The sequence below is a fragment of the Protomyctophum parallelum genome (assembly GCF_964188405.1).
Source record: "Protomyctophum parallelum genome assembly, chromosome: 1".
Lineage (NCBI taxonomy): Eukaryota > Metazoa > Chordata > Actinopteri > Myctophiformes > Myctophidae > Protomyctophum > Protomyctophum parallelum.
This window is the reverse complement of record NC_139697.1, coordinates 20090314-20103355: the sequence shown is the minus strand read 5'-3', so window position 1 is coordinate 20103355 and position 13042 is coordinate 20090314. Positions and strand designations below refer to the sequence as shown.

Sequence of the window (13042 nt, the reverse complement as noted above, 5' to 3'; positions counted from 1 at the left end):
TCATGCCCGGATATATTTTAGATAACCTTGCTTTACTGTAATGGGTTCTGTGGAGAACTTTAAACTGAATGAGGCTAAGCCTAGCACAGGAAGAAGAAGAATTAACCCGTTGCCTGCTCCCACCACTCATCTGAAAATGCGATCTCCAATTCGGCCTCCCAGCCTGCCCTGATCTTATCCAAACCCGGGTCTCTGCGGGGGATAGTCTCATAGAGACAAGAAACAACACCTCTAGCTAGGCTTGCTGCAGGCATAAAGACCTCCACACCCGACCGCATAGGTAACTGCGGGAATGTTGGAGAGTGGGTTTTAACAAAGTGTCGAACCTGAAAATATCTAAACCGGTCAGATTGTCGCAGGTCATAAGTTGCACACAAATCTCCGAATTCTGCAAATTGGCCATCTATATACAAGTCTCGGAAGTAAATCAGACCTTCTCTTCCCCATGCAGCAAACCCAGAGTCCATTTTAGCAGGTGAAAAAAGATGATTATTGCAGATGGGTGCTGACATGGTGAGCAATGACCAACCAAACTCCTTCCTAATCTGTCCCCAAACCTTAAGTGTTGAGACAACAATCGGGTTTGTACTGTATTTTGACGGCACAAAAGGTACAGGGCTACACACCAATGCTTCAAGCGAGGACGAAATGCAAGAACCAGCCTCAAGCCTACACCAGCAGTCTTCAGGCTCACTCAACCAGAGAATTATTTTGTGAATGTTAGCAGCCCAATAGTAATACCTGAAGTTTGGAAGGCTCAGTCCACCCTCAGCTCTAATTCTCTGCAGTAAAGGCAATCTGATTCTTGGGGTTTTACCTTCCCAAATAAAGGATGAAATCATAGAGTCTAATTTAGTAAAAAACGATTTTGGGAGGAATATTGGGAGACATTGGAAAAGATACAAGTACCTAGGTAATATGTTCATTTTAACAGTCTGTACTCTGCCAGCCAGGGAAAGAGGCAGAGCATTCCACCTCTGGAGGTCAGTCTTGACCCTGGTTGTCAATGCAGTGAAATTTTGTTCAAGAAGAGAGCCAAAAGACTGGGTTATATTTATACCCAAATATTTGAAGCCATTGTTTGCCACATGGAAAGATTGGAGAGACTGGGAAACATCACGGGCCAGTTCATTAATCGGGAAACACTCACTTTTTTGTAAATTTAGTTTGTAACCAGAGAAGCTTCCAAATGTGTCAAGAAGGGATAAAATGTGTGGAATACTGGGAACAGGGTCAGATATGTAGAGTAACAGGTCGTCCGCATAGAGGGACACTCTGTGCTCAATACCCCCTCTCCTCACCCCAGAAAACAGAGTTTCAGCTTTTAACGCAATGGACAATGGCTCAATGGCAGCGGCAAACAGCAAAGGGGATAAGGGGCATCCCTGGCGTGTCCCACGTGTGAGTGGAAAAAATGTTGATCGACAGTTGTTTGTTGCGACACAGGCCTGCGGGTTAGTGTAAAGCAAGCGTATCCATGACAGGATCCTTTCCCCAAAGCCAAACCTCTCTAGAGTGAGGAACAAGTACCTTAATTCTACCCTGTCAAAGGCCTTTTCCGCGTCCAGTGAGATTACCACTTCCGGTTCGATCTCTGAACTAGGGGAGTTGACGATGCTCAGTAGTCTACGGACATTAGCAAAAGAGTGGCGATTTTTTATGAAGCCCGTCTGATCTTCAGATATTACCGTGGGAAGAACCGTTTCCAGTCTACCCGCTAGCACTTTAGCCAATATTTTTACATCCACATTGAGAAGTGAAATTGGACGATACGAAGAGCAGCAAGTGGGATCTTTATCCTTTTTAAGAAGTAGAGAAATGGATGCCTGTGTAAGGGTCGGTGGTAGCACACCCTCTTGTAACGAGTCCTCAAACATTTCTAGGAGCAGAGGAGCCAGCTGGTCTGTGAATTTCTTAAAAAATTCTACCGAAAAGCCGTCAGGGCCCGGAGACTTTCCACTTTGCATCAGCCGGATAGCTGATATAATCTCTCCAAGCGCCAGAGGTCGATCTAGACCACGACAATCCTCTGAGGAAATCTTGGGAATAGTTTGTTTTGAGAAAAACTCTAGCATAGTCGAGTTGTCCTCCGGCGCCTGGGACGTATAGAGTTGGGAGTAAAATGTCTTAAAAGTGTCATTTATTAATTTGGGATCTGTAGTCAGTGATTCTGAACTGTCACGAATCTGGGAAATTGATTGTGAGGCCGATCTACTCTTTAACTGGTGGGCGAGAAGACGCCCCGCTTTGTCCCCATGCTCATACAAAGTACCACGAGATCTGAGGAGAAGCCGCTCTGCATCCCTAGTTGTTAAAAGGTTGTATTCTGTCTGGTACGCAACTCTGTCCTTGTAAAGCTCAGGGGTCGGACCAATGGCATAATGATAGTCAATATCAGTGATAAGAGCTAACAGTTCTCTTTGTCTAACGAGACGAAGCTTGTTGGCATGTGCCGTATACGAAATTATTACTCCCCTGATATTTGCCTTTAATGTCTCCCATAGTAATGAGGGTGAAGTTTCACTGTTCTTGTTAGTCATAAGGAAGACGTCTATAGCTTGTGAGATAGTACTGCAAAACTCATCAGACGAGAGTAGAGAAACATCCAACCTCCAAACCCGAGCCTCCTTGGGCCTAGACCTAAAGGTTAGATCGAGGATTACAGGGGCTACAAGACAATCTTGTTAACAAATACTTCTCTTGTGTCATCATGTTTAGAGCAGTAAAACGGAAAGTGGATTTCATTTTCAATTTCACCAACATCACAGAACAAGCAGTATCTCTCTTCCGGAGTGGCATTAAACCTGCCAGTCTCCAGTGCTGATGGCAATGTTCCTGATAGCACATTTGTTTAAAACCCATTTTGGGGCGGGAACCCCTTTTGGTGTTAGCATTATGTTATGCTTTAGCTATTGAAAAATAGCAGATCTACAAGCTGACAACTGACGACTGACATAGAAACATAGCCTTTTCAGAAAACTGTCAGGATGTAGAAGACATTTTTAGAAGGTCAAAATGGGTTAAGTTATACTTCACATTAGATTCATATGTCATTACACCATTTGTCTTTGTACTTAGAAAACATACTTCTAATTTGACGGACATATCATTATCATTAATATTTCAAAGCATTAAAAAAAATCATGAACCGAACACAAAACTCTAAGAAAAACCTCAGAAATCCCGTAAATTAGGAAACAGATTATAGTGAAAATATATATCTCCTTTGCTGCATACTGTACATGTCTCTTTCCTGTCTGTCTTGACTTGATACTATCGGTGGAGGTCGGAGAAGCCAAAACATACAAGCTCACAACGCGGTGTGAACCGACACGTTGTGAGCTTGTAGATCTGCTATTTTCACTAGTTTGGGTCCAGGGCAAACGTCTAATTTCTTCTCTTTTGGGTCACGATGAATACAAAACATACATATGCCCTGGAAAAAATCACAGCACTCCATCTTTAAGAACGGTGTCGCCTTATCGTTTAACCACTTTTAACCATTCATTTGAAGACCCAGTGAAATGAAAAATACGTTTTTCACACTTTTAGACCAGATACGGGCATACCTAACAATGAATGCCAAATAAAATGGGATTTCTTTTATTTTTATGTATTGTGAGAGAGAGAGAGAGAGAGAGAGAGAGAGAGAGAGAGAGAGAGAGAGAGAGAGAGAGTAATGGAGGCACAGGAGGAAGTCTTGACTGGAACAGGGCTGGAAAGGTATGCATAATAATAATCACAGATATGCATATGTATAAGTCTCAGAGAGTGTGTCTCGGAAGAGAATGTCACCGTAACCAATTTGAAGGTGTCCGTACTTTCACGTAGTGTAGCACGTACGCCTCCACATCCCGTCAATGTTTCCACAGTCCTCTGCATGCTGGTGTCAAATCTGGGTTTTCAGTGTAGGAACGAATCATATACTGCATGTATATTCAGTCCAAATGTAAAGTTATACAATTATGTAACTTGTTTTAACCCTGATGGTTTTCTGGAAAAAAAACAAACCTACGTTTCTTTATCATTGGTGCTCACACTATTTCATGTCAATACTTTTACTTGAGTGCATTTTGAATACGGGACTTCTATACTTTGCAATATTTATACTTTCACTTTCACGCTTTAGCTATTGAAAAATAGCAGATCTACAAGCTCATAGCGCGGCACCGAGTGGCGCGCTATGAGCTTGTATAGGTCTGCTATTTTTTGAAAAATCGAAGAACGACTGACATAGAAGCATTGCTTTTTCAGAAAACTGTCATTTTCCCATTTTGTCATTTTGGGGGGTGGGAAACTGGGAACCCCTTTTGCTGTTTAGCATTATGTTACGCTTTAGCTATTGAAAAATAGCAGATCTACAAGCTTGTAGGTCTGCTATTTTTTTTTTAATCTAAGAACGACTGACAAAGAGCCTCTGCTGCCTGCTCGGGTCCTCAGGAGGGTACAACATGTATTACAGTACGACGCTGTACCAGGTTCTCCATGGCGGCTCCATCGGAGACGACCGTTATTCCCCTCTCCAATATCCGACGGCGCCCGGCCTCCCGTGACATGAAGGCCCTGACGTGCGACATGAAACAATTAACCGTCTCCGGCGGTCGGATAACGGGATTATTGATGCAGAAAATAGATTCCTGTAATGAAAGGTAATTGGAACAAGTCGTCGGGGTGTGGCGACACACACCTCGCATTGATTATATTGAGGGCATGTCTTCCCTTTTTCTTTTTGCTGCTCTGCCCGCCCCGTGTGTGTGTGTGTGTGTGTGTGTGTGTGTGTGTGTGTGTGTGTGTGTGTGTGTGTGTGTGTGTGTCTGTGTGCGTGCGTGCGCATGCGTGCGTGCGTGCGTGCGTGCGTGCGTGCGTGCGTGCAGTGGCGTACAGACTACAGACATTTAGAGGGGCAGGTGCTCAAGTGAAAAAAGGGCACCTTGTGCAGCGCGTGGAATGGGCCAGTTGCCTCAATAGTGTGAGATTTATAGATTTTGGAGCACAAATAATATATTAGAAGTTTTTTTTATTATCAAGAATTGATCAATGTCACCATACTGTAAAAAAAGGGGGGGCTGGTTTGTTTTTTGTTTGTTTTCTCAAAGGGGCACATTGCTGTCCAGAGGGCAAGGGCAGGTTGTGCTCTAGCACCCCCTAGTGTCTATCTGTGCACGCCACTGTGTGTGTGTGTGTGTGTGTGTGTGTGTGTGTGTGTGTGTGTGTATGTGTGTGTGTGTCGACCTGATCGATATGTCCCCCCTCCATATTCACCTTTTTCCTGGGCTGTGTGTGCTCCACTTCCTGTCGATTTGATCCAATGAAACTGGTCAGATGACCAATGATACACTGACACGACAACGCTTATTCAGGGCGGAGTCACCACCCCCAGGTTAAGTTGTGATTTGCTCTCGTTCACTGCAATGCAATTTGCGGCATTTCCAAAACAATATTGCGCAGAGTAGCGATTATCAAACGTATTTGCAATGCCATACGTTGAAAGATTTGTTGCCCGTGGACAAGGCACGTTACCTCCGCAAGTTAGATATTATCGGCATAGATGTTTGTCCGTATGTGATTAAGGATTGGAAAAAGTTGCATTGGCAGCCATAGAAAATTCTGCCCAGGGTAAAAAAACGGATGTGACGTTTTTGGGCGTTCCTGTCTTGCTCCGTGTCAGTGTATATCCAATGAAATCGACAGGAAGTGGAGCACACAAAAAGGAAGGAAAAAGGTGAATATTAGTCATGAAGCTGGAGGCTGTCAGAGAAGTGGCCCTGGTGAAGATACAACACCTGTACACATCCCACAACATGCACTGAGAGACATGACAAATAGAAATGTCCAGCTGGCCAGAAAATGGGTTGGCCTAAACCATAGAGTATTAAAAGGATAGAGACTGATCTGGCGTGAAGCTCCGCCCCCTCCGCTATTCATGTCAGTGGTAGTTGCTCAGTGGCGTTTTGAAGCAGCCCGAAGGACCGTCTATTTCCGCCTTTTTGGGCGCATTTCCGCATTGGACCACCACATTTTGGTGGTCCAATGCGGAAGTGCAACCGAGCGCTCCGCTTGCAGTCCTTCCTCTTACCACTAGGGCCCATCGCTTCAACGTTGGAGTGCCTCACTGGCCCCTTGGCCTAAACTCACACTCCACACGAGACATACTCTTCCTTTCATATGGCGAAGGGGGGCTGGGGGCCCCAAATGTAGAGTGGATTCATGCAGCAACACGGCTAAGCCACCTACTACACATGCTCAATAATGATGATGACACCGTCAGAGAAATGGCCAGGGCATCACTCCTACTGGACCTGCGCAGGAGGAAGGTACCCCTGGCTGCTGCAGACCAGAATAACTTCCTGGGCTTTAGGAGGAAAGACTCTGGGAAACTGGACTCACAAGCCAAGGGCTTCGGGGTCTGGTCTGATTGGCCAGATCTCAACGACCTTTGCCATCGGACAGGGGTCCAGCTAAAATGGAGGAAAAAACAACGAAAATGTGCCCATCTCTGATGGATTAATTACAGACTCCAGCGTGGTAGTGAAGGCTACCCTCACCCACCAGGGAGCGGACACTGACTATAGACTACAGGAAGAAACGGCGAGAAGGGTTCTGCTTAGCACGAAACAGACTGAAGCCAAAGAACATTGGCGTGGCCTTCGACTGCAGGGAAAGTTGGCCTGTGTTGATTCAGCTGATCACTCTGTTTCACATTCGATGAATGATAAAATTCACCATCAAAGCAAGACTGCAAGTATTGCCAACCAAGTACAATCTGTCAATCTGGTATCCCGACACCCACACTCCACTCTGTATAAACCATCATGATTCTGAACAACACCTATAGAATCCATCGCACACATAACAAATGGATGTAGTGCATACAAAAACTTGTATATTGCTCGCCACGACCGGATTGTTGACCTAGTGTCTGATGCAGTCTGTTCGAAAGTATGTTCCATCTATAGTGCAGCAATGTAGGCCTATAAACATTCAAGAGTGTTACCAGATTGGTTTAGCTGTGCATGCGATGTCTTTGCTAACATCCTGAACACACCTGATGTTGTCTTTGTTGACACCAGTCACAAGGAGGTCCTGATTCTGGAGGTGGGCTGTGTCTTTGATTTGGTCATGGACCAGGCATTCCAAGATAAACACTCTAAGTATCAACCATTACTTGGAAGTATGGCAAACCTGGGGTATCGCTGTAGATTTACCATACTGATATTCGGAAGCCTGGGCCATGTGCATAAACTGACCATGAGTGGCCTAAGAATAGCTGGCATGACAAAAAGCAAAGCCAAACAACTTGCCAAATACTGTGCTGTTTCGGCTGTTATAGGCAGTTTGTCTGTGTGGAGAAGGAGGTGCCACGTGCGTGCGTGCGGGCGTGTGTCATCATCGTGCGTTTGACTAAATGTTGTGTGCCAGTGATCACCCTCCTTTGTGCCAATGTTGGCACCGGGTGCATGTTGCCTATAAAAGTAAAAGTATTGAAAATTAGAAGTAAAAAGTGAAAGTAAAGAAAAAAAAGAAAGAAGGTACAGTACTTGAGCAAATGTACTTTACTTTACGCGTGCGTGCGTGTGTGTGTGCGTGCGTGCGTGCGTGCGTGCGTGCGTGCGTGAGTACATATATATGTGTGCGTGCGTGCGTGCGTGTGTTAATGGATGGATCCAGGCCTGGACATGACAGCTCCCTTTCAACCAGGTACTCATTCAGAGTATATAGACACAATTAGGTCAGTTAACAACAATACTGTTTCCATTTCACATTCAGAAGATGTATTATCCACATGCACACACACATAGAGCCCTGGGGGGGACAACAGTCAGCTACGTTTCAGATTTTCAGAGGTTAAAGATAATGCTTTGGCCTTTGTGCTTTATCTCCATAGAAGGACAGTGTATACACAACAACATTGTCCAGACTCCACTGGCTTGGCCGCAGTGTTGATTTGAATGATTTCGTCAACTAATACTATGACAAAACATGTCCGTCGTCGACTATGCCTTTTTTTCACAGACGAAAACGAAATGGAAACTAAATGCAAACTAAGCTATGATGACATTTAACCCAAAACGAAATAATATTTTGTCCTCGTTGGATACGATTTTGTCCAAAGTCCATGCTGTATGTTGGAGAGAGAGAGAGAGAGAGAGAGATAACAGGCAAACTTTGAATTCTGTAGACTTCTTGCAAATTAAGTACTGCGGATGTAACAACAATTTAAATCTTGAGAGCGTATAATGAAACTGTTTGGTTTCATTTTACGCTCTCAAGAGTTAAAGATCTATATATAGGGTCCATTTGGTTATACAACAACTCTCCATCATTCGTCTGGAACCCCCCTCAGGGAAGGACCACAGGTGCTCCGCGGACCACTAGTTGAAAACCACTGTGTTGTACAGCCAGTGGTGTGCACAGATAGACACCAGGGGGTGCTAGAGCACCACCTGCCCTTGCTCTGGACAGCAATGTGCCCTTTTGAAAAAAACTAAAAACAAACACATTGTACAGTGTAGTGTACACTGAAACACTGTACAAAAAAGTGTTTAAAAAACAATTACACTGTACAGTATGTGGACCATGGTGACATTGATCAATTCTTGATAAAAAAAACACAAGGTGCCCTTTTTTCACTTGAGCACCTGCCCCTCTAGATGTCTGCACGCCACTGTGTACAGCACACGCGAGTATTGCTGTGTCGTCGGAATATTCGGGGTTGTTTTGTGACGTCGCCGGCGATTGTGATTTATATCGTCTGAAAGGAAATGAGCCCCCAGAAGAACCTCCCTTGGTATCATGACAAAGTACAGCAACCCTCATAGTTTGTTTCTGTGCACTGAAAGTGCATGCCTCAAGGAGACGAAGGCTGCGTCACACTTCATCTGATTTGCTCCGTCCTCGTGCCACTTCTTTCCCTCTTTATTCACTATCTTGTCAGGTGCACTACATGGTGTTTAGCCAATAGCCCATTTTGGACGGGAACCCCTTTTCGTGTTTGAAGCACTATGTTATAATTATACCTTTCTTAGCTATTGAAAAAATAGCAGATCTACAAGCAGGTCTGCCGTTTTTGGAAAATTGTGAAAATGTGGTGCAAATCTTTGAATAATATATTCTTTCAGAGCCAAAGTTTTTTTTAACTCAAACCAATTGCTTCTGTGGGGGTTCCTGGAACAACATATTTTCAGATGGGGAGGGGTGTTGGCAGCCAATTACATATAACGTGGGGGGCCTTGACATGAAAATGTTTGAGAACCACTGACATATAGAAACATGGGGTTTTTCAGAAAACTGTCAGGATTTTAGAAAACATTTGTAGAATCATTCCAGGGTCAAAATGGATTAAGGCTTACAACAACAAACAAGCACCGCGACTGTTAAAGTAAGCTGTGTTTCATCATAAATCACCTAGATTACACGTCGCCAAACGTTGAAGGCTCACAAGGTCAGAATAAGAACGAACGTTTCAGAGAAAAGTTCCTGCATGCGATCGTGCCCGATGAAAAATATATACGAGAGATGTCAGTGTAAGAATGGAAACCAAAGCTATATATGAGACAGAAAAGGGATGTTTCTTTCTGCTATAATCAATACATACAGTGATCGATAGCCTTTGATGATGATGTTGATGATGATTGATAATAATAGTAATAATCCTGCCTAAATGGAAAACAGAAATGTATTAGTATATATTCTCTGTGTGTGTGTGTGTGTGTGTGTGTGTGTGTGTGTGTGTGTGTGTGTGTGTGTGTGTGTGTGTGTGTGTGTGTGTGTGCGCGCGTGCGTGTGTGTGTGCGTGCGTGTGCGTGTGCATGGTTCCCTGAAAATGAGCGAGAAATCAGCAAATCGCCATATGACAGGCAGACAGACAGACAGACACACAGACAGACAGACAGACAGATCTCCATATGGGGAGGGACACAGATACAATCGTTGTGGAGATGTGAGGGCCGCGTAACGGACCCAAACCTCTAGCCATTGATGAATTGCCTCTTTTGCACCGTCGCTTCTCTGCGCCTCGCCTCCGTTATACATCGCACATTGCCTCTTTTGCACCTTGCCACTTTGTCCCTGTTTGTAAACTTTCTTTTTTTTTTTATATATTTTTTATCCCACGATTTTGTAACCCATTTTTCGCCCCTGTGTCAATCATCTAATGTGATCCTGGGCTCTACACACCCTCCACCAACCTAGTCCCCGTTATATGGGGGACATGGGGAGAGCCACGGACTTGAACTCATGCTTCCTTCATGCCTGAGTGTCCAAGTTGCTCCTTTTACACCTGACAGGGGGGAGTTTCCCTGGTTGGACGTAGCGCGTGGAAGGAACACGTTATTCCAACCAGTTCCTTTCCCCTCCATCAGGCGCCCCGGCTGGCCAGGGGGAGGCAGTTTAGTGACCAGGATTACTGCATGTTTTTGGTGAGGGTACCTATACCCTAGGTGACACGGGGAGAACATGCAAACTCCACACAGAAAGGCCCTTTCGCCAACCCCGCCTTCGGGTATGGGCACTGATGACGCGGAGGAGGAAACACGCCGCCAGCACCCACAGCGGTTTGTAAACTTTCTTGAAAGTGACTCTGACTAATTTTTGACGTCTCTCTCTCTCCCCACACCACTGCGCATGGCAGACAGCAACTTCATCCTGGCCAATGCCCAGGTGGCCCAGGGCTTCCCCATCGTCTACTGCTCCGATGGCTTCTGCGAGCTGGCGGGGTTCTCGCGCGCCGAGGTCATGCAGAAGAGCTGCGCCTGCAAGTTCCTGTACGGCCCCGAGACCGCCGAGAGCGTCATCCTCAGCATCGACGGCGCCCTGGAGGAGCGCAAGGAGTTCAAGGACGAGATCACGTTCTACAGCAAGTCGGGTGAGTGACGGCCTGGAGATGTGCAGGCCACACGTCTGTTATAGCCTCGGCCCCAGGGTTGGGAAACAAATGGAATAGACAAGTAGTGAGCACGCCATTTACCCAGAACAGAACCATTGCGTGTCGATCGAAGCAACAGAGGGTATGCACGTGACATCATCATACCTGGAAGTTATGCGGGAACGCCTATACTGAGTGGCCAAAAAACTACTTTCTGGCCTTGACAGTTAAAAGACGTTATACTTAATTTGCCACTCGTTTCGCCACTTGATACCCTCTATTACGTTGTCCAACTTTGCCTGTTAGTCTAGTGCACCCCCCGGAAATATACTTCTAATCAGTGTTTTATTATTGGAAGAAATGTGCTGAAAATTATGAGCTATGATAAAAAGTTGTCAAAATGTCCCACCTACCTCAAAACCCCCTTTTTGGTATATGGCTCTGCTGGCGAAATTGTGTAAAGGCAAATATTAATTCACTAAAATTACATAAATAGACATGGAAGTCTGAAATTTTCCATGGAGTATCCTGACACATAGGAGAATAGGATGTGGGGGGTTGCTACCATTATAGTTTTAAATATGACCTACATAGTAAGTAAGTAGCCTTGCCGAGCCATGAGGCCCATAGGGCAGGAGCCTATCTCCTGTTTCTGTAGTGTGAGGCAGCTTGATGTACAATTCTACAACAGGTCGTTAAGAGGAAGCAATCTGATTGGTTGAAACGGTTTCTAGCCGTTGATCAAACCAGCACTGTTCACCACCTAATGAAAACATCACTTCAGTGATGCTTGCGGAACTCGACTTTGTCTCGTTCCCCTACCGCATCACTGTCGTGGCAATAATCACGTTAAACAACACCCTCTCTTGTAATATTGCTTAAGTACACCCCCTGGACATGACGCTAGTATGTCGCAGGGACTTACCCCCAATCCAACCCTTGATGCTGAGTGTCAAGCAGGGAAGCATTGGGTCCCATTTGTAGAGTCTTTGGTATTACCCCGGCCGGGGATTGAACCCCGACCTCCCAGTCTCAGGGCGGACACTCTAACCATAAGGCCACTGAGCTGGTATGACCGTCCTACATTATCCCCAGAAAAACAATAAAAGATGCTGTCCGCTTGACTAATAACAACAAAGATGGTTATTTTCCAACACATTATGGTGCAAATCACTGCCTCACTTGTACTGTATATGGGGGGGATTTCTCATGTGCCTATTTCTGGGACTGGCTTAATTTAAATTGGCAATGAGTGAGGGGAGGATGGATGAATTGAGATATAGAGATGTATATAGATGGATGGACAGCTCCATTCAGGCACTGGCTGGCTCTCATTAAAAGACCATTAAGACAATGATATCTGTGAGAAATGCGAGAAATTATTTAACACTGAGGCACATGAAACTTTCATATTATCTCAGTTTACTGGCTCTTTAGGTCTCTCTCGCTATAGGGCCCTATATCTTGTGTCCAGTCACGTGACTCCACGTCTATTTTCCTCAAGTGTAGCCAATATGGCTGATTTTTTCCCTTTGTGCATCGATACACAGCAGGTGCGTGTCGTCACAGCTCCAGGGGACAGATGGCAGCAGGATTCTCGGGTTAACAAGCTCTTTATTGTCCAGTTGCGACACCGAACCATAAATGCTGCCTCGGGGCAGCCCACTTAACCATGCTGTGCCCCTGATGAAGTATACGACACTGTATGGCTACACACACACGGGAAAGAACTGCTACAGGGGAGAGCATAATTATGTAAATTACTTTTCCGGACAGTGAGAGTGTGTGATGTGGGAGTGATTTAGGGGGCAGGGGTCTTGCATGAAATGAAGTGCCAATTATGTTCTGGATATAGTCAGTGATGTATATGTGCCATGCCGACGTTAATTTTAATGACACCATGTCAAACAATTCCAACATATTTTGGTTGTCTACGAATATGAACTTTCACACCCGTGTGAACTGAGTGGTGCAACTCCCCTCTCTCTCTCCCCCCCTCCTCCTCCTCTCTCTCTCTCTCTCTCTCTCTCTCTCTCTCTCTCTCTCTCTCTCTCTTTCTCTCTCTCTCTCTCTCTCTCTCTCTCTCATTAGCAGGCAACAGTACAGCACTATCTCTCTTTCTGGCACAACAGCGCCCCTACTGGCTCATTAAAAAAACGTTCACGTTGTTATAATGAT

At 45.1% G+C, this 13042-nt stretch overlaps 2 protein-coding genes across 2 annotated transcripts in view; one reads left to right on the top strand and one right to left on the bottom strand.

Moving 5' to 3' along the window:
* Positions 1-13042, bottom strand: part of LOC310867021 (cytochrome c-like) — a 453272-nt gene that overhangs the window by 193586 nt on the left and 246644 nt on the right. The window lies entirely within an intron of this gene.
* kcnh8 (potassium voltage-gated channel, subfamily H (eag-related), member 8) overlaps positions 1-13042 on the top strand; it is a gene marked incomplete at both ends in the record, with an annotated part of 139831 nt that overhangs the window by 22650 nt on the left and 104139 nt on the right. Inside the window, one exon of the mRNA XM_083769261.1 lies at positions 10631-10864. Coding sequence (XP_083625387.1) covers positions 10631-10864 — 234 coding nt within the window. The remainder of the gene's footprint in view (positions 1-10630; positions 10865-13042) is intronic.